The sequence below is a fragment of the Dipodomys ordii genome, unplaced genomic scaffold (assembly GCF_000151885.1).
Source record: "Dipodomys ordii isolate 6190 unplaced genomic scaffold, Dord_2.0 Scaffold209, whole genome shotgun sequence".
Classification (NCBI taxonomy): Eukaryota; Metazoa; Chordata; class Mammalia; order Rodentia; family Heteromyidae; genus Dipodomys; species Dipodomys ordii.
The window spans coordinates 1,467,980-1,495,453 of NW_012267425.1; the positions used below are offsets into that span (position 1 = coordinate 1,467,980).

Sequence of the window (27,474 nt, forward strand, 5' to 3'; positions counted from 1 at the left end):
TTCACAATGGCTATAGTGACAGGTAAGAGGGGTTTGTTTCTCTAAGGTAAAATGTTTCTAGGGCTGGGAAGGTGGCTCAGTGGTAGAGCGCTTGCCTTGCATGTATGAGGCCCTGGGTTTGATTCCTTAGCACTACATAAGAAGAAAAAGCTGGAAGTGGCACTGTGGCTCAAGTGGTAGAGTGCTAGCCTGGAGCTGAAAAGCTAAGGGACAGCGCCCATGCCCAGAGTTCAAGCCCCATGACAGACAAAAAAAAAAAAAAGTTTCTAAGGTCTGAGAGGATGGGAGCTATTGATTAACCCATGACTGTTTTTAAGAACCTAGAGCAGCATGTTAACCTTCTCAAGGGTAACAACTGAATGCCTGAAAATAGAATGAATAATCTGTAAACCAGTAGAAGAACAAATGGAATCAAGACAATCAGAAGCTGGGTGCTGTTGGCTCACACCTGTAGGCCTAGCCTCTAGGAGGCTGAGTTCTGAGGATCACAGTTTGAGGCCAGCCCTGGCAGTAAAGTCCAAGAGACTCATCTCTAAGTGACCACGGAAAAACTAGAAGTAGAGCTGTGGTTGAAGTGGTAGAACACCAGCCTTGAACAAAAAAGGAAAGGGACAGTACCCAGGCCCCGAGTTCAAGTCCCAGATCTGGTGTACATGCTCACATGTGTGTGCATACACATTCAACCTGACCATTACCAAAAACAAAACAAAAGAACTGGTAGAACAGGTTTCCCAGCACCATCCCTCCAAAGGCCTTTTGACAGAAGTTTCTACCATCTATAATCCATAAGTACTCTTTTAGGGGTGGTAAAACCACAGCTGGGGTAACGAAGGGGCTCACTCAAAGTATTCTCTATAACTTGAAGTTGGAGTGAGGATAGGGACAGGTGGGCAAGGGTGCATAGGTGTGCTAAAGAGGCATGTGGTAGCCAGGCACCAGTGGCTCAAGCCTGTAATCCTAGCTACTTAGGAGGTTGAGATCTGAAGATTATGATTCAAAGCCAGCCTGAGCAGAAAAGTTTGTGGACTCTTATCTCCAATAAACTACTCAGAAAAAGCTGGAAGTGGTGCTGTGGCTCAAGTGGTAGAGTGCCAACCTTGAGCACGAAGAGTCTCAGGGAAAGTGCCCAGGCCCTGAGTTGAAGCCTCATGCCCCAGGGGGAAAAATAAAAGAGGCATGCGGTATTTCTGAGTTGTGGTCCTAGGCTCAGCTGATGGTACAAGGGAGTATGAGATGTATGCAGGGCCAAAACCAATAAGGATCTATCTAAGAGGAGAGCCTGACCTCTGGTAATCTAGGATGCTGCTAGGGCCTCAACATCCCAGGTAAAAGGGACAGATGAGCCAACTGAACTCCACAAGCCTGGCCTTAGCCCCCAGTCTTGAGTCTCACCTGACTCTGAGTAGCCAGTGGCGGTGATGATGGGGACGGCCACCATGAGCAGGCCTGAGGCACTCCACACATATTTCATGAGGAATTGCTCCAGCATGACATACCACAGGCGTTCCAGCAGGATGAGGTTGATCTGAGAAGCCAGGTCTTGATAGGAGTGCTGGAGCAGTGCCAGTTCCACCTGCCAGGACAGCACACATTGAGAGGCCTTGTGGCAACCCCTGTGGGGGTTACAGTAAGCGTCCCCAAGTACTGCTCACTCACAGTAATACCATTTGATGGCCATGACAAAGCTAAGAGCTGGGGGATTACAATTGGGTGGGGCTGAATCTCAGACAAGTAATGGTGGTAATGGTACTACAGGACACCCCAGAATAGCTCTTCATTTTTCTAACTATCTCTCTCTTCCCTATATCCTGGGAAATTTCTGGTTGCAGGCCTGTGACAGTTAACTTTTCTGTCCTCTACTGAGTCCATTCTTTGGGCTCCCTCTCAACAACCTCTCATGTCCTTCTCACCAGGCACCTCCTCCCTGTGGAAGTGATCAGCTCTTGTTTTCTTTTTCTTTCTTTTTTTTTTTTTTGGTAGGTCGTGGGGCCTCAATTCCGGACCTAGGTACTGTCCTTCAGCTCTTCAGCTCAAGGCTAACATTGCCACTTGAGTTACAGCGCCACTTCTGGCCCTTTCTGTTTATGTGGTGCTGAGGAATTGAACCCAGGGCCTCATGCATGCAAGGTAAGCACTCTACCACTGAGCCACCTTCCCGGCCCCAGCTGTTGTTTTCTATCCTAAATTAAGCAAAGACTAGCCCAGCGGAGCAAACCACAATGCTCCTCATTTGGAAAAACTCAGTCTCACCTACTGAGGCCTCCCTTTCTGCTACTTTCTTGGGGTACTTCTCTGTAAGAAACTTGCATTGCGGGGCTGGGAAGTTGGCTTAGTGGTAGAGCACTTGCCTTGCATGCCTGAGGTCCTGGGTTCGATTCCTCAGCACCACATAAGCAAAAAGAAAAAAGCCGGGGCTGGGAAGGCGGCTCAGTGGTAGAGCGCTTGCCTCGCATGCCTGAGGCCCTGGGTTCGATTCCTCAGCACCACATAAGCAGAAAAAAAAAGCCGGAAGTGGCACTGTGGCTCAAGTGGTGGTAGAACGCTAGCCTTGAGCTGAAGAGCTGAGGGACAGCGCCCAGGCCCAGGGTTCAGGCCCCACGACCGGACCCAAAAAAGAAGAAAAGAAAAGAAAAGAAAAAAGCTGGAAGTGGTGCTGTGGCTCAGGTGGTAGATCACTAGCCTTGAGCTGAAGAGCTGAGGGACAGCGCCCAGGCCCAGAGTTCAGGCCCCATGACCGGACCCCCCCCCCAAAAAAAAAAGAAACTTGCATTGCATTTCCCTACCAAAATCAGGAAGGTAGACTCCCAAGCTGGCCTGTACCTCGGCTTGCCTCTTCCTCCTTCCTAGAAGTGGCTAGGCCTCTCCTACTTCCATCTACACTCCCTGCTTCTACAGGGAAAGGGGTGACAGCAGCACACAGGTAGTGGATACTGGAAGTGTTGGGAAATGCTCATAGAAAGGTAGCTACAGGGTCTTGGATTTCCTGGCTCAGTCGAGATACATATGCCCTAGTCTTGCATATATGCCAGCTGATGACAGCCAGTCTGGTACTATTTGCCAACTGCTTTCATGTCTTCTCCATTTGGTTTTCCTTCTTTTCCTTCCTTCCTTTTTTTCCTTCCCTCCTTCCTTCCTTCTTCCCTTCCTTTCCTTTCCTTTCCCTTCCCTTCCCTTCCCTTCCTTTCCTTTCCTTCCCTTCCTTCCTTCCTTCCTTTCATAGTACTGGAGTTTAAATTCAGGGTCCCATGGTCTCTTGGCTTGCTCTATTGGTGCTTTACCATTTGAGCCATGAATCCAGCCCTACTTTGTGCTGATTCTTTTGGAAATTTCTCCTGGACTTTGTTTACCATCCTGTTTTTGAACTATGATCCTCTGAATTTCAGCCTCCTGCATAATCAGAATCACAGGCATGAGCTCCATTAGATTCTCACAGGTCTTACTGCATGTATATTTTTTTTTTTTTGGGGGGGGGGTCTGGTCGTGGGGCCTGAACTCTGGGCCTGGGCGCTGTCCCTCAGCTCTTCAGCTCAAGGCTAGCGCTCTACCACTTGAGCCACAGCACCACTTCCAGCTTTTTTTCTTTTTGCTTATGTGGTGCTGAGGAATCAAACCCAGGGCCTCAGGCATGCAAGGCAAGCGCTCTACCACTGAGCCACCTTCCCAGCCCTGCATGTATATTTTCATATTTATTGTAAAACACTAATACCCAGAGAGACAAAGTGATCTGCCCAAGAAGGAGGTACCAAGTAGTGCAAAAATGTGGAGCACACTGGCAGGGAAGTTAAGGGAACTAGATTCTTTTTTCTTTTCTTTGTCTGGTCCCAGGGCTTGAACTCAGGGCATGAGCACTGTCCTAGAGCGTCTTTGTGCTCAAGGCTAGTGCTCTACCACTTGAGCCACAGCACCACTTCCAGCTTTTTCTGAGTAGTTTATTGGAGATAAGTGTCTCATGGACTCTTCTGCTCCAGCTGGCTTTGAACTGTGATCCTCAGATCTCAGCCTCCTGAGTAGCTAGGATTACAGGTATGAGCCACAGATGACGCTCAGTTCAGATTCGTAAAAATGATGCTTGAACTTATTTTTTTGTGACAGTACTGGGGATTGAGCTCAAGGTCCCTCTTTCTCATTCGGCCTTTTCTACTCACAACTAGTGCTCTACTATTTGAGCCACACCTCTAGTCCAATGCTTTGACTTATGAAGAAAGGTTTACTTTGTTCTCAAGCAAGAGATTGTGTGCATGTGTGTGTACACAATGCATATGTGTATTAAAATAAGAGGCCTTGTTTGAAATCCTAGTATGAACAGAATACTCTGCTGTTGCCCTCTAGCCAGTCACTTCTGCCTTTCTGCTCTAACCTATTGATCTGAGCCTAGGCCTATGTCCACAGTGACATCTCAACTAGTGGGATTGGAGTGGGCCCCAGGCCTGCACAGCATGGTCAATCAACTCACCTGTGGGGGTGAGGGGGCTTCACATCATCTCATATAGCTTTCCAACCATGGTCAAAGATGCCCATAGGGCACCTCTGCAACTGAACTCTCCTAGGCAACCAACCATACTATTTCTGATGAAAGCCCAGAGGAAGTCCTTCAAAACACCAGTGCTCTGCTGTCCCCAAAACTCAGCTGCTCACATAGCTGAGCTTTACTCAGGCCCAACCTATGTTTCCTGAACTGTGCACACCTCATCGAGTACCCTGGTAATCTAGGCTTGTACTACTAGGAGCTGGCCAAGGCTGATTATGCAGCTGCTGGTAATATGCCAGGTTCCTCACCCAAGGCCACAGCTGTTTGCCAAGGCACCATGGCCTGGCATATGGGGAAAAAGAGAACAGGAGGGAGGATTACATCTCAAGGCCAAGTCCTTTTTCACCCAATCAGAAACAGCATAAGCCAGCATGCTCCTCTCTGAAAAATAATGGGAACTCCCCCTGCACCCCTCCCCCCCATCCCCACCCTCTGTTTTGAGTCTGGGATTACAGGTGGACACCGCCATGTCAGGAGACAAACCCTCTTTAAAAATCAGAAACAAGTCTGTTTCTCTACATGATGTACAGCCAAAGAGACAAGGTCAAGGCCAGAGGCTGCCTGACCCAGGGAACGTACACAGGGTTCAGGAGATGGGTGTCATTCTGCCCCTCCCCCCACCATAGGGGAACTGAAACCTGAGTTGCACAGAGCAGGGCTTGAAGCAGCTGCAACCCCAGGCGCAAGGAGGGGGAGGGGCAGCAGCAAGATAAAGGGAGAACTGGCCTGGAGTAACCTTTCCTAGCCAGTTCCTCAGTCCCAGGCCCACCCCTGGAAGGAGACAGAGCAGAGTCCTAGGCCTGGGACTGAAGAGACAGGCAGCCATGCTGGGGACTGGGAAGCTGCTGGGTGGGCAGGAAGTGTGTCCCGCCTCCGCAGCGTCTGGGGCCAGACATTTCTGAACCAGGGCAGCTGGCAGGCAGCTAGGCCCGTGGCTAGTCAAAGTGGTCACCAGCCCGGCAGGCCCAGGACTCTTCAGCCTTGAGAACTGTCACAGCTACAGCCACTATGCTGGATGCTGCTCATTAACCTCCGCTTGGGCTGAGTCATGCCCATAATGCTCGCCCGCCCGGCCAGCCAGTTCTGCTGGACGCTGGCCTTCAAAGGACACAGCGACGCAGCAGAGGCTGGGCAGCAGGCTGTGTCCCGCCATCCCTGCTCCCAGATGGCTAGTGTCTCCTCTTGGCTGGGATTGCAGGAATGGAGTGAGCGGGAGCCATAGAGGCTCAAACAAAAGTGTCACCTAAAACCTCAGCCAACCCAGGCCCTCCTATCTTCCCCCCATCTTTCATAGCCTATGCATTACCCGATTGTTCAAAGCTGGCAGTCCTGGGCTTTCCAGTCACCCACCCACTCTGCCATGTTCCCAGCACCCCAATTAGCCCCACCTCATGGCCCCCATAGAAGGCGATTTCCTCCGAGTTGGCCACCACACGGGAATGCATGTAGCGCAGCTCCCCCTTCCGTCGTGCTTCCTCTGCCACCAGCTCCCCAAACTTAGGTGAGAAGGCTCGAAGCACATTGGCCGTTAGGAACACCACGAGGCCAGCGATGGCCGAGGGCCAGGCTGTGCCAGCTCCGCGGGAGCGGGCCGCTCTAACCAGGGTGTAAGAGGTCACAGCCACATCCAGGAGTGGTTTGGTCAGGTTGGAGTAGAGGTGAGCCACCGAGGCAGCGAATGCCACCACATCCTCAGTCAGGGACTGGTCAGGGTTGCGCAGGCGCCCATCCATGTTGCTCACACGGTAGTATGTCTGCTGGGTGAAGTAGAGGCTATAGGCATGGTCCACCAGACGGCTTCGGAAGGCCAAGGCCAGCTGGCCTTCCAGGTAGCGAATGGCGCTGTTGATGAAGGTGGCAGGCAGGGCGATGAGAAGCCACTGCAACAGCTGCCAGCTGAAGGCTCGAGGGTCCTTGCGCACGATGCAGCGTGCCAGCCGACCATCTAGACGGGCCACGTATACTGACAAGAAAGTTCGGCTCACCAGGGCGGCAGAGTGCAGCGCCAGAAGTCCCGACTCCCGGCACAGGATTCGGGGAAAGAGCAATCGTAGCAGCACCAGGAGCCGTCGCAGGAATACCCTGTTCATGCCAGTCTTGGCTGCTGTGGTCCCGGAAGCCTCCTGCGTGGGTTCTCCAGCTGGCACCGGGGGGCCTCTGGCCAGCGCCAGGCACTGCCGCACCAAAGGGTAGATTTTGTGCACGCCGTAGGCTGTGAGAGCCAGGACCATGGCCGTACGCTTCAGCGTGGTTGCCCGCGAGGGCCGTGGAGTGGAGAGCACCGGCATGGCACCTGGGCTGGCTGGCAGGCTTGGGCTGGGACTTGGTGCCCGAGGCAGATGCTGGAAGGCAGGGCTTGTTGCTCTGACCGCGGGCTCGTTGTCTAGGCAACCGGAAATCTTGCAGTGGTCCCTGTGACTGTCGCTTTAGGCGCCCCGGGGGGTGCTAGGGCTCCCGGCACGGTGGGCCCAGGGTTCCCCAGGGTCGTGGGCTCTTCAAGGCAACCCAGGTGGAGAAACTTGTGTTCCCTCGACTGTCAGCCCTTTAACCTCCGAGGTCAGAGCCTCGAGAGGTCCGGGCAGAGAGGGCGTCGTATTCCCCTTTACCTTCTCCTCCTCCAGCTCCTCCCCGCCCCCCTCCCTGGTGACGCCCCTCCCGGGGGCACAGGGCGCGTCACTCTGCTCCGCTGCCTTGCTGAAAAGACAGTCTCAGGCCAGAATCTCCACCCAGTCCAGAATCTCCACCCACCCACCCCTCCCCAGAGGCGAGTCCAGTGAAGGGGAGGAGGCGGAGGAGGAACGGGAGGTGGAGTCTGGATAGAGGGAGCCCCACCCCCATCCTCGCCTAACGGCTAGGCTCCGCCCACTCCCGGGCCGTGGAAGCGAGGAATGACCGCGCACATTTGAGAAGCGGTCCTCTCTTTTCCCGCCAAGGCTCCGCCTCACCTCGCCCCGCCCCAGCGTGTCGGGAGGAGCCAGAGTCCTCACTTGCCACGAGGCGTAGCTTCCTCTCAAGGCACTAGCAACAGGCCCTCAGGTAGGGGGCGGGGTGGGAAGTTGCCGAGGGCGTAGCCTCTGGGGTTTAGGGAGGACTTGTGGGCGGGGCACTGCGCGTTGCAGCGCGGCAGGCGCTTCCGGTTTCCGGCCGTTGGGTAAGGGGCGGGACTAGGGCTGAGGGGAGAGAATTTGGTCGTTGCGGCGGGCGTGCGCAGCGGCTGTGAGAAAGTCGGTGAGCGGGCTCTGTGCGGGTTTGGGCTTCTGGGCAGTCGAGGCTCTCTCAGCCCCTCGACGGAGAAGGCAGGCAGGCAGGCAAGCAGCGCGGACAGGCTAGAGGTTCTGGGGAATGTCGGTGCTCGGTCGACCTGAGGGAAATTGGGGCGGTGGCGTTTGGAGCCAAGCTTTCCGACCTGAGGGAAACTGAGGCGGCGGCGGGGGAAGCCGGGCCCTCTGAGCGCCGGGGCCGGCTCTCTTTTGGCTGGAGCGGTGGGGTGTAAGATTTGGGGACGGTGTGCTCGGCTGCGGCCGCCGGAGGCTCATAGCTCTTGGTTCCTCGTGGGCGTCTTTCGGGCTCGGTGGCGTTGGGGTTCACCATGGCTTCTGAGCAGACTTGCTTGTTCTAGAACTTTCTTTGGAGGAGGCCTTGAGGGACTCGGTCGAGACCTGCTTTTGCTCTTGGTCCCCCAACTCCTACCCTCTAGGGTCACTCCGGTGGGCCTTTTCTGAGGAATTGCATAACCTCCCGCCCCGGAGGCGGCACAGGAGCGATCGAAGACCTTTTTTAGCGCAGAAAACGGGAGAGCGGAGGCTGCGGAGTGACTTCTCAGTGCTTGGGCTGGGCCTACTGGTCGCTGAGGGGGCGGGGCGCGGCGCGGCGCGGCCTGGCCTGGTGTGATGTGAGGAGCAGAGTGTGCAGCGCAGAGGAGCGTGGGGAGAGGGCGGCGGCCCTTCACCGAAACCCTGCGGGCTTGGCAGAGGCAGGCATTGACACACTATCCCAGAGCACTGCTTGCCCAGGAAGAGAGTCGAAAGGAAGCTAAAAACTAATCTCTGTTTATATAATATTCTGTTAAGAAAAACACCTTCGAACTACACTCCCATAGGCTGAGATCTGAGGACCACAGTTTGAAGCCAGCCCAGGCAAGAAAGTGTGAGACTCAACACTTAGGAACAGTACCCAAACCCCGAGTTCAAGCTCAGGAACTGGTGCGTGCTCACACACACACAGACACAGAAAAACACTTTCTTATACACATCTGAAGGAGTCTAATGGACTCCCCTACTGAAAGCAGTCTTCAACAAAGATATATGGACTTGTTCAAGTAACTGGTTCAGTAAAACAAGTTTGTTAGCCTTCAGCACCATTGGCCAATAGTCCTACCAGCATTTTAAAGGCTCCAAAGCTGGAGGGATCCAGGGTTCATAGTGGCTGCCCAGCTCTCATGGCTCCTATTTCTTCTGTTCCTTGCCAGGAAACAAGCTCATATCTCCCTGTTGGAAACCTGCTGGTGACAGAATGAGTCTGCAGTGGACTGCAGTTGCCACCTTCCTCTATGCAGAGGTCTTTGCTGTGTTGCTTCTCTGCATTCCTTTCATTTCTCCCAAAAGGTATGGCCTGTTGAGCAAGCAGGAAAGCAAACTAGGAGGGTGCATATGTATGTCCCAGTCGTATAGCATGCAGACTTGATGGACCCTGACATTGAGGCCAGATGGAAACAAGTAGAACCTGTCTGGGATAGAGGATTTGCAGGAGTTTATAAGTAAATAAATAAATAAATTTTGCCAATCCTTCACATAGTTTTGTTTGGTCACATATTGCTGAGTTATTATCTTCTACTGCTTACCTTCTGTTTTTAGCAAAGAGACGATCTAGCTGGAAGTTCTAGGTGCCCCTCTCCTCTGTCTACCGTTTGGCTCCAGGGCTGTGAGGGATTCAGAACATTTGCACCACAGGCTTACATTGTTTCAGATGCTCTGCTGGCATTTCGTAGTAGTTTTATGGGCGTTATTCAGCCTATGATGAAGCCATATTTCCTTTTAATGAAGAGGATCAGTTATAAATTCACTGTACATGAAGCATAAAAATCTTATTTCTATTTTTAAATTAGCATGTCATAAATAAGACTATGTCATCACATGTAGGATACTAAAGAATATTCTTTGTTTTTTTGTTTTTTCGGGTCCGTCATGGGGCCTGAACTCTGGGCCTGGGCGCTGTCCCTCAGCTCTTCAGCTCAAGGCTAGCGCTCTACCACTTGAGCCACCGCGCCACTTCCAGCTTTTTTCTTTTTTCTTATGTGGTGCTGAGGAATCGAACCCAGGGCCTCTGGCATGCAAGGCATGCACTCTACCACTGAGCTACCTTCCCAGCCCCCTAAAGAATATTCTTGTCAAAAACCAAATCTGAAAATGTTTTAGAGGGAATGCAGCAACAGAGGGATCCATGGAGTTGTAATCTGGGAAACTTTTAGGATAGACTGCTTCACACAAAGTATGTTCAGAAAAGAAATAAGAGGGAGAAGGTAGGGGAGCTAAGAATCAGATAGATTTAGGGCACTTACCAATTAAGTGTTAAATCAGAACCCCTCAAGTCTCAATTCTAACAAACTTTAAAAAAAGTGACTATTGGGCTTTCTCAAAAAAGGGTAATTAGACTGGGCTTTCTGGCTCAGTCTCTTGACAGTGAAGGTAGCTTACTAATCTTAACAATATGTAAATCTCTTTTTTTGTTGGTTGTGGGGCTTGAACTCAGAGCTTCAGTGTGGTCCTTGAACATTTTATTTTTGTCTGTGCTGCGGCTTGAACTCAGGGCCTGGGCACTGTCCGTGAACTTCTTTTTGCTCTAGGCTAGCACTCTACCACCTGAGCCACCGCACCTCTTCTAGCCTTTTCTGGGACTCTAACCCAGGGCTTCATGCATGCTAGGCAAGGACTTTACCACTAAGCCACATTCCCAGCCCTCCCTGAGCATTTTTACTCGATACTTCTGAAGGATGTTTATTAGAGGCACATCCTGAATATTTATAGATGTAAAGTATGGTGTCCTTTTTATAATAATCCAAGGTAGTGGAGGTATAGACAAACCATTTTTGTCATGTAGAAAGATTAAGAAATACTGGATATAGGAGCTGAGAATGTGGCTTAGTGGTAGAGTGCTTGTCTAGCATGCATGCCCTGGGTTGTATTTTAAACAGAAAAAGCCAGAAGTGGTGCTGTGGCTCAAATGGTAGAGTGCTAGCCTAGAGCAAAAAGAAGTTCAGGGACAGCGCCCAGGCCCTGAATTCAAGCCCCAGGACTGGCAACCCCTTCCCCCCACCAAAATACTGGATATATTTGGCAAACAGTCTGAATATTGTAAGGGGAGTACAATGAAAAGTAAGTTTCCCTCACTAGAAACAGCCAGTGTTTTAAGACTTGATCTCTAGATGTTTCTGTACACAAATGAGCATCTTTTTATTAAGCACTCTTTTGGAACGTAAGTGGAGAATATAAGCAGCTGAGGTTGACTTTGTACAGGCCCTTTGGCCACTGGAGAAGAGTGCCACTATGGCTTTCTATTCTGCTTAGGGCCTAGATCCTACGTGTGCTTAATTTTTCTTCAACCACCATGATTTTATCTTTTCACAGATGGCAGAAGATTTTCAAGTCCCGCCTTGTGGAGTTAGTAGTGACCTATGGCAACACCTTCTTTGTGGTTCTCATCGTCATCCTTGTGCTGCTGGTTATTGGTGAGAATTTGGGATGGGTGTGGCTACCTGACTTAGGCCTTATGTTGTGGCTTCTGTTATAAATTCTGTGCCACTTTGGATATACAGAGAACAGCTTTGGATTCTCAAGAGATAGACCAGCCAAGCGCAGGTAGCTCACGCCTGTAATCCTAGCTACTCAGGAAGCTGTGATCTGAGGATTGCAGTTCAAAGCCAGCCTGGGAAGGAAAGTCTGGAAGTGGCGCTGTGGCTCAAGTGGTAGAGCACTCCCCTTGAGCTGAAGAGCTCAGGGACAGTGTCCAGACCCAGAGTTCAACCCCTGCTACTGACAAAAAAAGAGAGACCAGTTAAATGCCCTGGTTATTTTTCTCTGGGAGAAGAGGTTCTATTCATCCATGAAGGATATGCTGCTGACTGCTTAGTAGGGCTTTCACTTTAGAGGCACCTCATATTAATAGATATGGGCTTATACCAAGTGGCCTTTATTCATCCTTAATTGTGACCACTTAATATTTCTGAGCCAGTGTAGAATTGAATTGAAGAGCAGCTGACTGGTTCATGACCCTGGTGCAAATAGTGTTGTTCACCAGTCATGCACATGGTAGTGAAGTTTCTTCTCTTGCAGTCTTGAAACAGGGCTACTCTCTTTTCTTTTTTTCTGTTCGTCTTAAAAAGAAGCAAATGAGCTGGGCACTAGTGGCTCATGCCTATAATCCTAGCTACTCAGGAGACTGAGATCTGAGGATTATGGATAAAAGCCAGTCTGCAGAGACATCTCTGAGGCTTTATTTTTTGCCATCCTTGGGCCTGAACTCAGGGCCTGGGTACTGTCCCTGAGTTTCTTTTGCTCAAGGCTAGCACTCTATTACTTGAGCCATAGCACCACTTCTGCCTTTTTCTGTTTATGTGGTACTGAGGAACTGAACTCAGGTCTTCATGCATGCTGGGCAAGTACTCTACCACTAAACCATATTCCCAGCCCCCTGAGATTCTTATCTTCAATTGACCACCAGAAAACTGGAAGTAGCACTGTGTCTCAAAGTGGGAGAGTACTATCCTTCAGCAAAGAACTCAAGGACTGGTGTAGGCCCTGACCAACCAAAAAAAATAAGTTGAGGTAGCTTAACCAGTAGAATACCAGCCTTGTGCAAAAAAGGCTAAGAAGCATGAGGCCCTGAGTTCAAGCTCCATTACTGGCATAAAAAAAACTGGGCATTGGTGGCTCATGCCTATAATCCTAGCTGTTCAGGAGACTGAGGTCTAAGGATTGAGGTTTAGAGCCAGCCTGAGCAGGAAAGTCTGTAACACTCATCTCCATTTAACCACCCAAAAGCCCTAAGTGGAGGTGTAGCTCAAGTGGTAAAGTGCCAGCTTTGGGCGAAAAAGCCAAATGAGAGCATGAGACCCTGAGTTCAAGCCCTCCTATTCACCTCTCTCTTGTGCACATGCATGGGGACATGTCCGCATGCACATGTATACACCCCCCCACACACATACAACACACACACACACACACACACACAGTGGGTATAATAAAGTAGGTAATGTAAGGTGATGTGACTATTGGTGTCTTTGGCTCAGATGGTCACATTTTTATCATATACTCTGCTGGGCGTGATTATGTTATCATATTTAATTTTTCTGGATTTTCTGCTGTATTTGTGTTTGTATACTTTTTATTTTGGCAGTACTGGATTTGAACTCTACACCTTGCACTTGCCAGACAGTTGCTTACTATTTGAACCATGGGCTCATCCCTTTTTGCTTTTGTTTTTGTTTCTTGTTTCGTGCTGGTCCAGGACCTTGAACAGAAGACTTGGGCTCTGTCCTTGATCTTTTGGAGCCATAGCTCTACTTCTGGCTTTCTTTTTTGATGGTTAATTGGAGAGAGAGTCTCATGGACTTTTCTGCCTGGGCTGGCTTTGAATCTTGATCTGAGGATCTCAGTCTCCTGAGTAGCATGAGCCACCGGCACCTAGCTGCTACTTTTTAAAAAAAAATAAAGTCTCATGCCCAATCTTGCCTGATTGTGATCTTCCTATTTATTCTTCCTATGGTATGACAGACACTGAAATGAACTTTTTTATTAGTTGAGGGGAAGGGATTAGTGTACAAAATTTTTGTCCATAGAATCGTTAGTATTACAGGTATTAGTCACAGTGCCTAGCTATGTTTGACCTTCTCTGTATGCCAGTAGTGGGGCTTAAACTCAGGTCCTGAGCACTATCATTTAGTTTTTTTTTTTTTTGATCCTAGGGCTTGAACTTTGGGCTTGGGCACTGTTACTCAGCTCTTCAGCTCAAGGCTGGCACTCTACCACTTAAGTCACCACTTGAGCCACAGTGCTACTTTTTTCTGTTTATGTGGTACTGAGGAACCCAGGGCTTCATGTATGCTAAGCCACATTCCCAGCTCCCATCCCTTCGCTTTTTTTTGTGCCTGTTCTTTTTTTTTTTGGGGGGGGGTCCGGTCGTGGGGCCTGAACTCTGGGCCTGGGCACTGTCCCTCAGCTCTTCAGCTCAAGGCTAGTGCTCTACCACTTGAGTCACAGCACCACTTCCAGTTTTTTTTTCTTTTTGCTTATGTGGTACTGAGGAATCAAACCCAGGGCCTCAGGCATGCAAGGCAAGCGCTCTACCACTGAGCCAACTTCCCAGCCCCTTTTTTTGTGCCTGTTCTGAGGTTTGAACTCAGGGCCTTAGGTGTTGTCCTTGAGCTTTGTGCTCAAGGCCAGTGCTCAACCTCTTGAGCCACAGTTTCACTTCAAGTTTCATTCAAGCTTTTTGTGGTTAATTGGAGATAAGCGTTTCACCAACTTTTTTGCTCAGGCTGGCTTTGTACTGCGATCCCCAGATCTCAGCCTCTTGAGTAGCTAGGATTGCAAGCAAAACCACTAACACCTGACCTAATTTTTAAAAAAATTTTCTGTTTGAGGGCTGGGAATATGGTTATTGATAGAGTGCTTGCCAAGCATGCATGAAGCCCTGGGTTCGATTCCTTAGTACCACATATGGGGGAAAAGCTAGAAGTGGCACTGTGGCTCGAGAGGTAGAGTGCTAAGCTTAGGGACAATGCTCAGGCCCTGAATTCAAGCCCCAGGACTGGCAAAAAAGAAACTTCTGTTTGAACTTTAAATGAGCCTGAAATTTTTCTGTGTGTGCTGGTCTTGGAGGCTTGAACTCAAGGCCTGGGACTGTCACTGAGCTTTTCTGTTCAAGACTAGTACTCTACTACAGCCACAGCTCTACTTCTGGCTTTTTGGTGGTTAATTGGGGAGATAAGAGTCTTTTAGATTTGTCTGCTCAGACTGTTTTGAACTGTGATCTTTAGATCTCAGCCTCCTAAGTACAGGCATGAGCCTCTGGCACCTGGCTATGAATTCATTTTTTAAAAAATTCGGTCATAGAGTCTGAACTCTGGGCCTGGGCACTGTCCCTCAACTCGCCACAGTGCTACTTCTGGCTTTTTCTGCTTATGTGGTGCTGAGGAATTAAACCCAGGGCCTCATGCATGCAAGGCAAGCATTCTACCACTGAGCCACCTTCCCGACTCCTATGAATTCATTTTTTAATCAAATTTGTAAAGCTTAAGAGCAGAAACTTGACACCCAGGTAGCTCATGCCTCCTAAGCAGGCCTGTGAATGTTCTTCAAACAGGAATCTGGCATATCAGTAGATTAGCTAGTGGCCTGACTTGAGAAGAAACAGCAAGCTCAAATTGAAAATTTGAGAAATTGGGAAAGGGAAGTGGTTCTCATTGCCAGCAATATGTCAGCCTTGGTTAACATCTTGAAGTATAGAGTAAGCTTGTGGTCTGAGTAGAATAAGACCGGGATTAATGTTTGAAAAGCTAAAGGGGAAGATCTGATGACTGAACCTTTTTGATAGTCTCCTACTTCATGTAGAATTCTACAGGAAGTTGAATTTGAAGTTAGTGATGCACAACCATTTCATGCTACTTGTTTCACTTACCCAAGAGGCAGCTAACTGTCCTGGTCTCCTTTGATCTGCCATAGATGCTGTACGGGAGATTCGGAAGTATGATGATGTTACTGAAAAGGTGAACCTGCAGAACAATCCTGGGGCCATGGAACATTTCCACATGAAACTTTTTCGTGCCCAGAGAAATCTCTACATTGCTGGCTTTTCCTTGCTGCTGTCCTTGTGAGTAGGGAGGGGCTGGGGGTGTGTAGTAAGTCCTGTTTTAGTCCTGAATATGGAGCTATGTGGGCGTGGCTTCAACTCTTTCTCAGCCTTTGGCCAAGACCTAAAGGCCTTGTTTGTGTTTGGGGAGCCACACAGTTGCCCTCTTGAGGCAGGATGGAGTGTGGGAGAAGACTGACCGAATCCCAGAAACCCCCATCTTAGCCACATTCATAGGGTAAATAATGTTAATATCCTATACTTTATTTTCATGTAGATTGAAGTAAATGACAATGCCTATTAGTCCTTAGTGAGGAGTCCAGAGGACTAAGAGCCTTTGTGTATGAGTTGCTGATCTGAATAGAGTAGGAAAAACTGATAGAGATTGAGACTGACCTGTCTCCAGGGACTTACCTGGTGTGGGCATGTTGTATTCCATGGTTGTTTTTTGTGTTTTGTTTTGTTTTGTTTTTAAATCGAGAGCCTTGTTAGGGCCACAAGTAGCAAAGCCAGATTAGTACAGATTATTACAGTTTGGAGCCCTGTTTATTCTCTCCTGCCCTCACATGAGTTTTGATTTATGGGACCTGACAGAGAAGTAGACATAAGCTCAGACTAAGGATGAATGAAGGTATTAGGTATTATTACTGTGTAGTTTAGGGCTAAGAAGCCAAGTCATAGTCCATTTGTGCTGTTATAACAAAATACCTAAAACTGGATAAGTTATAAACAGTAGACATTTCTCTTCTGGATGTTAGTAAGTCAAAGGTAAAGATGTCAGCAAATTTGATATCTAATGAGGGCCGCTATAACATCCTCTAGAGGAGAGGAATAGTATCTTCACACGAGAGAATGGCATAAAGAACCTAACCTAGCTCCTTCTAGGTCTTGTATATAGCACTAACATATTCATGAGGACATAGCCCTCAAGTCTTATACATTTCCTAATAGGCTTTACCTCTTAATATCTACAATGGAGGTTAGATTTCAACATAAGGATTTTCAGGACTATTCAGATGATAGTACCAAATAAATGTGTGGATTCTCAGCCTGGAATTACAGATGGCAATTTTCTACCCAGCTTTATGCCTTTAAAGACTCAAGATTCAGTGCTGAAGGGATTATTGTTCTCAAATTACTTGGTATGTCCTGTTTTACTAGACATTAGAGTAACTACCTGTCCAGGTTTTAGCTTTTTAGGAAATAGACTTAGTCATTCAGGTGACCTTGGACAACGTGGGTTCAAGTTGGAAAAGGCAAAGCAAACTTATTTTTTTTTTTTTTTGTCAGTCGTGGGGCTTGAACTCTGGGCCTGGGCGCTGTCCCTCAGCTCTTCAGCTCAAGGCAAGCGCTCTACCACTTGAGCTACAGCGCCACTTCCGGTTTTCTGGTGGTTTATTGGAGATAGGAGTCTCACAGTCTCTCCTGCCCGGGCTGGCTTTGAACCGCAATCCTCAGATCTCAGCCTCCTGAGTAGCTAGGATTACAGGCGTGAGCCACCAGCGCCCGGCGCAAACTTATTTTTTTAGGAGGAGGTCACTCAGCTCTTTCAGTCTCTTTAGTATTTTAGTATGCTGAGTCATCACTTGTGTATATGTATGTGTGTTGGCTGTGCACACACACTGCTGAGGTTTGAATGTAGGGCTTAACACATTCTAGGCACAAGCTCTACTATTGAATTATACCCTCTGCACTAATATTTACTTATACATTGCAGTATTTATGTATATATACAGACACATAAATTATTTTTGGTGTTGCAAGGGATTGAAATACGTCCTAACACAAGCTTAATAAGCACTCAACACTGTTACATCCCCAGCCTCCACACTACCCATACACTGTTTATAAAATTTTTTGGGGGGTCCGGTGGTGGGCCTGAACTCTGGGCCTGGGTGCTGTCCCTCAGCTCTTCAGCTCAAGGCTAGCGCTCTACCACTGAGCCACCTTCCCAGCCCCACTGTTTACAAATATTGAGACAGAATATCACTAAATTTCTCAGCCTGGCCTCAGGTGTATCATCATCCTGCCTCAGCCATTGAAGTAGCTGTGATTATGGATAACACACTACCATGCTTGGCTGAAGGTATATCTGGTGACAGACAATCTGAAAGCTTGGCATCCTGAAATTTAGGACAGTCAAGAAGTGAAAAAGACTGAATAGAGTTGACACATGTCTTCAATTTTTAGCAAAAAAGTATCGATCATGTCTGAGACTGAAAAGGGAAGCATACTTAGTATACTAAGAAGACTAAGTGTGATTCTGAATGACTGCAAGAGAACCAAGTGAAGAAGGAAAGAGTTCAGGGCTGGGAAGGTGGCTCAGTGGTAGAGCGCTTGCCTTGCATGCATGAGGCCCTGGGTTTGATTCCTCAGCATCACATAAGCAGAAAAAAAAAGCTGGAAGTGGCGCTGTGGCTCAGGTGATAGAGCACTAGCCTTGAGCTGAAGAGCTGAGGGACAGTGCCCAGGCCCAGAGTTCAAGGCCCAGTACTATTATGAAAGTGAGAGAAAAAGAACAAAAAAAACCCCATACACTTGTGTGGGGCTCATATGCATGGAGCTTGCAGGAATGGCAATTCTTTTGTGAGTTGTTAAATAGTAAAGACCTAGGACACTATTGTAGGTCACTGTAGACTTTATAGTAGACTTGTTTTACTTTTAGTGTTTTATTTACTTATTTATTTGCTGGTACTGGAGCATGACATCAGGGCCTGAGTACTTCAGTTTTCCACTCAAGGCTGGCACTCTGCCTCTTGAGTCACAGCTCCTTTTCTAGCTTTTTGGTGGTTAACTCTGAGTCTCATGAGCTTTCCTGCCCAGCTGGCTTCAAATAGTGAACCTCCAGCCTTCTGAGTAGTTAGAATTATAGACATGAGCCACCAGTGTTAAGCATGACTTCATTAAAAAAAAAAATAGAGCCAGATGCCTGTGACTCATGCCGTAATACTAGCTACTCAGGAGGCTGAGATCTGAGGATTGCAGTTCAAAGCCAGCCTGGACAAGAAAGCCTGTGAGACTCTTAACTCCAATTAACCACCAGAAAACTGGAATTGGCGCTGTGGCTCAAGTGGTAGAACACTTCCCTTGAGCCGAAGAGCTCAGGGACAGAGTTCTAGCCCCACGACCTAAGGGGGTAAATGTATATTCATACATACATATTATTATTATTATTTTGCTAGTTGTGGGGGCCTGAACTCTGGGCTTGGGCAGTGTCCCTCAGCTCTTCAGCTCAAGGCTAGTGCTCTTACCACTTGAGCCACAGTACCACTTCTGGTTTTTTCTGCTTATGTGGTGATGAGGAATCAAACCCAGGGCTTCATGCATGTAAGGCAAGCACTCTTATCACTGAGCCACCTTCCCAGCCCCATATATATAATTATTATTAGGATGTTGTATCATAGGGATTACATTTCATAAGTCAGGTAATTGAGTACATTTTTGGTTTTTTTTGGACAGTATCACCCCTTCCATTGCTTTCCCCCAGTTTCCCCCTCCCATTCCTGCCTACAAATTGTGTAGTTCATTTTCCACATAATGACCTCTTCTCTTTTTCCTTTCCCTCCCTCCTTCCCTCTCTCCCTCCCTTTCTTCCTTTCTTCCTTCCTTCCTTTTTTTTTTTTGGTCCTGGGGCTTGAACTCAGGGCCTAGGTACTGAGCTTTTTTTGCTCAAAGCTAGTGTTCTACCACTTTGCGTCATAGTATGTGTTTTGGTTTTCTTCTGGTTAATTGTAGATAAGACTCTCATGAACTTTCCTGACCAGGCTGGCTTTGAACCCTGATCTTTAGATCATAGCCTCCTGAGTAGCTAGGATTACAGTCATGAGCCACCATACCCTGTGGAATTTCTGGGTGTTTTTGTTTTTTTGGCCAGTCCTGGGGCTTAAATTCAGGATCTGGGCTCTGCTCCTGAGCCTCTCTGCTCAAGGCTAGCACTTTACCACTTGAACCACAGTACCACTTCTGGCTTTTTCTGTTTTTGTGGTACTGAGGAATCCAACCCAGGGTTTCATGCATGCTAGGCAAGCGCTCTACCACTAAGCCACATTCCCAGCCTGGAATTTCTGTTCTTATTGGATCTTAGCCAAAGATTTTTTTCCCTCAGTATTGGGATTTGAACTCAGGGCTTTGTACTTGGTAGGCAGGTGAAAATTGGGTCTTGCTTTTTGGCTGAATCGGCCCGTACTTCAGTCCTCATACTTATGCTTCCTAGGTAGCTGGAATATCAAGGTACATGCCACCACACTCAGGTTCATGTTTTATTTTCTGAATTGCAAAAGATTATACAAAGGAACAATTTAACATGTCCATCTAAATGTCTAGTACTTCCTGATCAGAGTCACCCCTTCGTCATTTTCCCCATCCTGTCTGTTCCTTCCCTCTAGACTCTGTATTTCTCACTTTCTTTAAAGGAAACACTTCAAACAATAAAGCCAGAGCTGGGTACCGGTGGCTCATGCCTGTAATCCTAGCTACTCAGGAGGCTGAGATCTGAGGAGCACGGTTCAAAGCCAGCCCAGGCAGGAAAGTCTGTGAAACTCTTTTTTTTTTTTCCTTTGGATCCAGTCGTGGGGCCTGAACTCTGGGCCTGGGCGCTGTCCCTCAGCTCTTCAGCTCAAGGCTAGCGCTCTACCACTTGAGCCACAGCGCCACTTCTGGTTTTTCTTTTTTGCTTATGTGGTGCTGAGGAATCGAACCCAGGGCCTCAGGCATGCAAGACAAGCGCTCTACCACTGAGCCACCTTCCCAGCCCTGTGAAACTTATCTCCAGTAAAACACCAGAAAATTGGAAGTGGTGCTGTGGCTCAGGTGGTAGAGTGCTCACCTTGAGCTGAAGAGCTGAGGGACAGTGCCTAGGTCCAGAGTTCAAGCCCCACAACTGACAAGAAAAATACAATAAAGCCATCCTCTATTAATTTTTTTCCTTTTTCTTTTTGTGCTGATCCTGGGGCTTGAACTCAGGACCTGGACACTGTTCCTGAGCTTTTTTGCTCAAGGCTAGCACTCAACCATTTGAGCCACAGCTATACTTTCAGATTTTTGGTGGTTAATTGGAAATAGGAGTCTTTTTTTTGGTCGGTCATGGGGCCTGAGCTTTGGGCAAGGGCGCTGTCCCTGAGCTTTTCAGCTCAAGGCTAGCACTCTACCACTTGAGCCACAATACCACTTCTAGCTTTTTCTGCTTATGTGGTGTTGAAGAATCGAACCCAGGGCCTCATGCATGCAAGGCAAGCACTCTACCACTGAGCCATCTTCCCAGCCCCATGGAGATAGGAGTCTTGTGAAACACTTTTTGCTTAGGATGGCTTTGAACTGGGATTCTTAGATCTCAGCCTCCTGAGTAGCTAGGAATGGAAGCATAAGCCACTGGCACCTTGCATTCTTTATTTCCTTGAATTACAAAATTATTCTTCATCATAAGCAGATATAAACAAAGCTCTTCTCTCATTTTTCAAACAGTAGAGAAATGTTGGACTGGGCATGTGGTCAGAAGGTAGAGTGGTTATGTAGTATGCAGAAGGCTTTCAGTTTGATACCCAACTTTTCCCCTCCTTGAAAAATACAAATAAGAGAAATACCTAGTTTTGCCTTCTCTATGGTCTTGTCTCTAGAGAGAGCTACAGGTAATAGGGATGTTTAATCTTTTTTGTGTGTGTGCCAGACCTGGGGCTTGAACTTGGGGCTTGGACACTGTCCCTTAGCTTTTCTATTCAAGGATCGTGTTCTATCACTACGTCATACCTCCAAATTCCAGCTTTTTACTGGTGGTTAGAGTCTCATGGACTTTCCTGCCTAGGCTGACTTCGAACTGTGATTTTTCAGGTCTCAGTCTCCTGAGTAGGTAGTATTCCAGGGATACCAGCACCTGGCATAAATTTTTTTTTAGCATTCTGGTTGTGCAAGGGAGGGTTTCATTGTGACATTTTTCTTTTTCTTTTTTTTTGGGGTGGGGGGGGGAGGTCCGGTCGTGGGGCCTGAACTCTGGGCCTGGGCGCTGTCCCTCAGCTCTTCAGCTCAAGGCTAGCACTCTACCACTTGAGCCACAGCACCACTTCCGGTTTCTTTTTCTTTTTGCTTATGTGGTGCTGAGGAATCGAACCCAGGGCCTCATACATGCAAGGCAAGCGCTCTACCACTGAGCCACCTTTCCAGCCCCTGTGACATCTTTTCGTACATGTAACAGATATACAGTATATCCTGATCAAACTCACTCCCTCCAACACTCTCCCTCAAACAATCCCACTGGTACATTCATATTCTATGTATATGTGTGTTAGAATCTGTAAATGAGTGAAAATGTGATGTTTGGCTTTTTTAGCTTGGCTTATCCTGGCAACATGTTCATCTCCAGTTCCACCCACTTTCCTGCAAATGACATGATTTCCTCCTATCTCAAGGAGACTAAATCAATATAAATATATAAGGTAGATAACTTGCACACCTATAGGCTCTTCTAGTTCTTACCAGTTTGTAGTATTTTGTTATACGTAGACAGTCATTGGTTAGATAATTATCTGCTTTTTTCCCCCTAATACCTGGGTTTGAGTCAGGGCCATACCTCCAGGTCAGCTTTTTGCTGGTTATTTTGGAGATGGCATCTCATGAACTTTCTTGCCCAGACTGCCTTCAAGTAATCCTCTAGATCTCAGCCTCCTGGGGAGCTAGGACTATAGATGTAAGCTACCAGCATCCAGCCTCTTTGCCTTTTTAATTTTTTTTTTAATTTTAAGATTACATCTAATCTTCATTGTCCACACTGTTCTTGAAATTTTTTTTTTTTTGGTCGGTCATGGGGCTTGAACTATGGGCCTGGGCGCTGTCCCTGTGCTCGTCAGCTCAAAGCAAGCGTTCTACCGCCTGAGCCACTTCTGGTTTTCTGGTGGTTTATTGGAGATAAGAGTCTCACAGACTTTCCTGCCTGGGCTGGCTTTGAACCGAGATCCTCAGATCTTAGCCCCCTGAGTAGCTAGGATTACAGGTGTGAGCCACCAACGCCTCGCTGAACTTTTGGCTAAAGGGATCCTCTTGCCTCCCCCTCAGTGTACTACTATACACTATAAAATTTTTACTAGAGAAAATCCAGGATCAGGGCTGGGAAGGTGGCTTAGTGATAGAGCACTTGCCTTGCATGCATGAGGCCCTGGGTTCGATTCTTCAGCATCACATAAGAAAAAAGCTGGAAGTGGCGCTGTGGCTCAAGTGGTAGAGTGCTAGCTAGCCTTGAGCTGAAGAGCTGAGGGACAGCGCCCAGGCCCAGAGTTCAGGCCCCACGACTGGACCCAGAAAAAAAAGAAAAGAAAATCCAGGCTCTATCTCTCATTTCTAGCCTATGGCATATTCTGTTCCTTTAACCTTCTCAACATTGCCACTGATGTACCCTGACACCTTACTGTTCCTGAACATAGCAGGGGTCTATCAGTCTCCCTATAGGGCCTGGCTTGCTGCAAGCATGGCTTTTTTTTTGCCCATCTTTGGGCTTGAACTCAAGGATTGGGCGCTATCCCTAAGTTTTTTTTTTTTTTTTTTTGGTCTAAGGCTAGTGCTTTACCACTTGAGCCACAGCTCTACTTGTAGATTTTTAGTAGTTAATTGTAGATAATTACAGACTTTCCTGCCTGTGCTGGTTTCAAACTTCAGTCCTTAGCTCTCAGCCTTCTGAATAGCTAGGGTTACAGGTTTGAGCCACTGGTGCCCGGCTAGGGAACATGCTTCTTGGGCCCACTGATAAGTACCTCCATTTAAAGAAGCTCCTTGGTGACCTTTCCAGCAAGGCTTGTGTGGCACTGCTTTATACCTCCCTGTGTCCATTACCTATAGGTTAAATCATATGTACTTCCAACTTGAGTCTTGGGGTTTCATTCCTTAAGATGTATTTATGTTGGTCGGAACTCTTTCAGCTATGTTAGAAGCATTCAAAGTATTCACAGCAAATATCTGGGCTGCTGGGCTGCTGCTTTCAGAAACCATGTTACAGGGATGGGAATATTGGCTTAATGGAAGAGTGCTTGCCTATCATGCATAAAGCCTAGGTTCAATTCCTCATTACTACAACAGAAAAAGCTAGATGTGGCACTGTGGCTCAAGTGGTAGAATGCTAGCCTTGAGCCAGAGAAGCTCAAGGACAGTGCCCATACCCTGAGTTCAAGCCCCAGGACTGGCAAAAAAAAAAACACCCTTTGGATTTTTTTTTTGGGTCCAGTCGTGGGGCCTGAACTCTGGGCCTGGGTGCTGTCCCTCAGCTCTTCAGTTCAAGGCTAGCACTCTACCACTTGAGCCACAGTACCACTTCCGGCTTTTTTCTTTTTGCTTATGTGGTGCTGAGGAATCGAACCCAGGGCCTCAGGCATGCAAGGCAAGCACTCTACCACTGAGCCACCTTCCCAGCCCCCCTGTCCCTGAACTTTTTTTTTTGGGTCCGGTCGTGGGGCTGAACTCTGGGCCTGAGCGCTGTCCCTCAGCTCTTCAGCTCAAGGCTAGTGCTCTACCACTTGAGCCACAGCGTCACTTCCGGTTTTTCTTTTTGCTTATGTGGTGCTGAGGAATCGAACCCAGGGCCTCAGGCATGCAAGGCAAGCACTCTACCACTGAGCCACCTTCCCAGCCCCCCTGTCCCTGAACTTTTGTGCTCAAGGCTAATGCCTTTGAGCCACAGCTCCATTTCAGGTTTTCTGGTAGTTAATTGGAGATAAGAGTCTCTCCACCTTTCCTGCCTGGGTTGGCTTCAGACCGCAATCCTCAGCTCTTAGCTCCTGAGTAGCTAGGATTACAGGCGTGAGCCACAGGCACCTGGCCTTAAATAGTTTTTATTCTATGTGTTCTCATATATGTCCTTCCAGACTTATAGACATTCTTTTTATTTGAGACAAGGTCTCACTACAGAGACCACAGACTGGTTTTAATGCCCAGGCTAACACTGAACTTCTTCCTCAGCCTCCTGAATGCAGGGATTGCAGATGTGTTCCACTACACTTGACTTTTACTTGTACACATTGTTTTAAAAATGGGACCCATCATTAGTAATCATACGCATGCCTGTATGGAAGATCAGAAATGATATCTCTCTTTTTACTAAGTCAAATCTGTTTATGAGTATTGTTTTGTGGGGTCAGCAAACTTTGGAGCCTTGCTCTGCATAAGATGTTCCTGGGGTGACCAGCTTAGAGGCATGGTTCAAGTGGTAAAGTGCCAGTTAGGCAAGCAAGCCAAGTGCGAGTATGAGCCCCAGAAAAGTACCTGAGTTATTCCCACAGAAAGACATTGAATAATGTAATATAGCACTTAATGCATAGGGTAGGTATTAGTGTAGAAGGATGCCCAAATTCCCTGGGAGCACAGCTGGCAGCATATGCCTTTACCTACTTGGGGTGTCTGCTTTTGGGTGTGTAGCAGCACAGGAATTACAAGTCAGGAAGCTTGCATTTCTGTGATGCCTTTTTAGTAGCTGGATGGCTTCGGATAAGCAACCTTCTCCTCTTAGTCTAAGTATTCTTATCTGTTAAACAGGGTTTATCTGAAACTCGGCCAGCTACACCACCTCACCTCTGAGAGTGCCTACTTGGATTGTGTAGTTCTTTTTTTGTGTGTGTGCTTATCTGCCAGTTACTGGGGCTTGAACTCAAGGCCTGAGGCTATTGCTTTTTTCCACTGAAAGGTAGTGCTTTGCCATTTGAGCCACAGCTTCAGTTCTGGCTTTTTGCTGGTTAACTGGAGATAAGATTGTCTCAGAGCCAGAGCTGGTGGCTCACGCTTGTAATCCTAGCTACTCAGGAAGCTGAGATCTGAGGATCACGGTTCAAAACCTGCCTGGGCAGGAAAGTCCATAAGACTCTTATCTCTAATGAACTACTCAGAAAAAGCCAGCAGTGGTGCTGTGGCTCAAGTGGTAGAGTGCTAGCCTGATTTGAAGCCCCAAGACTGGCAAACAAGAGTGTCTCAGGTTTGGTGACCTGGGCTGACTTTGAACTTAGACCCTCTGATCTCAGCCTCCTGAGTAGCTAGGATTACAAGTATGAGCCACAGGTGCCCAGCTTGTTTGTCATTCAGGAGAGACTACCAAGATTGGAGCCTAGTTCCCAGTCCTGGTTCAAATGCATGTTCTTTGTGATAGCAGAAGCTGTTAATATGAATAGTTTTCAGCCCACTTTTGGTCTTTCCATGTGTATATAATCTGTGAACTAAAGTTGTATATTTTCCTATTAGTATTGGTTTAAGTCTAAAGACTAATCTCCCAGTCCCTTTCATATCTCTGAAGATGAGTATAATTTGGTAGCACATACTTATTGAAGGAACTTTTGTGTGTGTGCATGCGCGTATGCGTGCATGTGCATGCATGCACGTGTTGGGCATGTATTGGGCATGGAATTAAATCCAGGGTTTTCCTTAAGTTCTCTGCCCCTCATATGTATGTGCTTTACCTGGTCTGATTTTCTTTGGGCCTCCTAATCCTATTTAGAGTGTGCTGCTCTACTTACCTATTTCCTTTCTATGTTTATATACATGTCACTGTGAGAAGCTGGCTCAGTTCCTAAACATGCATACATCCTGATTGATAGGGTAGATTGATCTGGAGAGGCAGGGGACAGGGCAGAGTATTCCAGAGTTAAAAATTTCTAGGTGAGGGGCTGAAGGTGGTTCAGTGGTACAGTGCTTGCCTTGCATACATGAGGCCCTGGGTTCAATTCCTCAGCACCATATAAGCAGAAAAAACAAAAGCCGGAAGAGGCACTGTGGCTCAAGTGGTAAGAGTACTAGACTTGAGCTGAAGAGCTGAGGGACAGCACCCAGGCCCAGAGTTCAGGCCCCACGACCAGACCCCTCCAAAAAAATTCTAGGTGAGTAATAGCCAAGTATTTCAATAGCACTGTATCATAGACTAATAATCATCAAAGGTGTCATGGGATGAAGTAGAACAGGATAGCCTAGAAGCAGGCAGACTTTGTAAAAGGTCTTTATTCATGGCCTGAATCAGGGCAATAGTGGCGGGAGTCCAGGGTGGGAGACGGAGCAGGTGATCCGTGGCACTAGTGGCTGGGAGGTTTTACTCTGAGCATATTGAATGTGAGGAATTGGTTTCTTTTTTTTTTTTTTGGTCGGTTGTGGGGTTTGAACTCTGGGCCTGGGCGCTGTCCCTCAGCCCTTCAACTCAAGGCGAGTGCTCTACCACTTGAGCCACAGCACCACTTCAGGTTTTCTGGTGGTTTATTGGAGATAAGAGTCTCATGGACTTTCCTGCCCAGGCTGACTTTGAACCTCAATCTTCAGATCTCAGCCTCTTGAGTAGCTAGTATTATAGGTGTGAGCCACTGGTGCCTAGCAGGAATTGGTTTATTGTTGGAAAGGGAAGCAGCTTCATCAGTAGGTGAGGTCTAGGGATGTAGTTCAGTGGTAGAGTGCGTGTGTAACAAGAACAAGGTTTTGAATTCTATACCCAGCACTGCAAAAAAAAAAAAATTGAGATGAATCCAGGGTGAGCTGCTCATGGGATCTGCCCAGGATCTCAGAGACAGCAAGGAAAAGTATAGTAGGGCCCAGGAGCGGGTGTGGGGGGGTGGCATGCCTCAGGGAACAGGAAAGCAGGGTTGGGCATGTTGAAGGGAAGAAAGGCCTAGAAGATGCAGAAAGGGAAAGGAAACAGGGCAGGGAAAAGAAAGATGGAGGGTCAGTCATGGGAGAGAGAACCAGATCTAGGGAAAAGCCTGATGAGTAGCACCAGCTTCTGCTAGTTGGGGTCAGGACACATGGAGGTTAGACCCTGCTTTACCCCTGTGTTTTGCTGCTGGTGGCAATTGGGATAGTGGGAAGAGTTCAGTTTCAGAGCCAAAGCATTTTAGGTTTTTACCTGCTTCTGTTGCCTATTAACACAAGACTTTGAGGCACTCTCCTACTTCTTGGATACTTGGGGATACCTTTCTTATGAAGTGTGCCACATTTAAGAACAACTGCTTCTGCCTTATCTTTTTTTATTTTTTATTATTTTTTTTCCGGTCATGGGGCCTGAACTTGGCCTGGGCGCTGTCCCTCAGCTCTTCAGCTCAAGGCTAGCGCTCTACCACTTGAGCCACAGCGCCACTTCTGGCTTTTTTCTTTTTGCTTATGTGGTG

General features: G+C 47.7%; 2 protein-coding genes across 3 annotated transcripts in view; one reads left to right on the forward strand and one right to left on the reverse strand.

The window, feature by feature from the left end:
• Abcd1 (ATP-binding cassette, sub-family D (ALD), member 1) overlaps positions 1-7,115 on the reverse strand; it is a 27,170-nt gene extending 20,055 nt beyond the window's left edge. Inside the window, exons 1-2 of the mRNA XM_013035300.1 lie at positions 5,917-7,115; positions 1,393-1,573 (exon numbers count right to left, since the gene is read on the reverse strand). Of these exons, the coding sequence (XP_012890754.1) occupies positions 1,393-1,573; positions 5,917-6,816 (1,081 nt within the window). The 5' untranslated portion in view covers positions 6,817-7,115. The remainder of the gene's footprint in view (positions 1-1,392; positions 1,574-5,916) is intronic.
• Positions 7,116-7,542: 427 nt separating this feature from the next.
• Bcap31 (B-cell receptor-associated protein 31) overlaps positions 7,543-27,474 on the forward strand; it is a 35,466-nt gene continuing 15,534 nt past the window's right edge. Inside the window, exons 1-4 of one of the 2 annotated variants that reach the window (XM_013035400.1) lie at positions 7,543-7,564; positions 8,997-9,132; positions 11,152-11,252; positions 15,247-15,394. In XM_013035400.1, the coding sequence (XP_012890854.1) occupies positions 9,041-9,132; positions 11,152-11,252; positions 15,247-15,394 (341 nt within the window). In that variant the 5' untranslated portion in view covers positions 7,543-7,564; positions 8,997-9,040. Of the gene's footprint in view, positions 7,565-7,688; positions 7,757-8,996; positions 9,133-11,151; positions 11,253-15,246; positions 15,395-27,474 lie in introns of those variants that run through there. The other variant, XM_013035399.1, reaches the window with a different exon arrangement.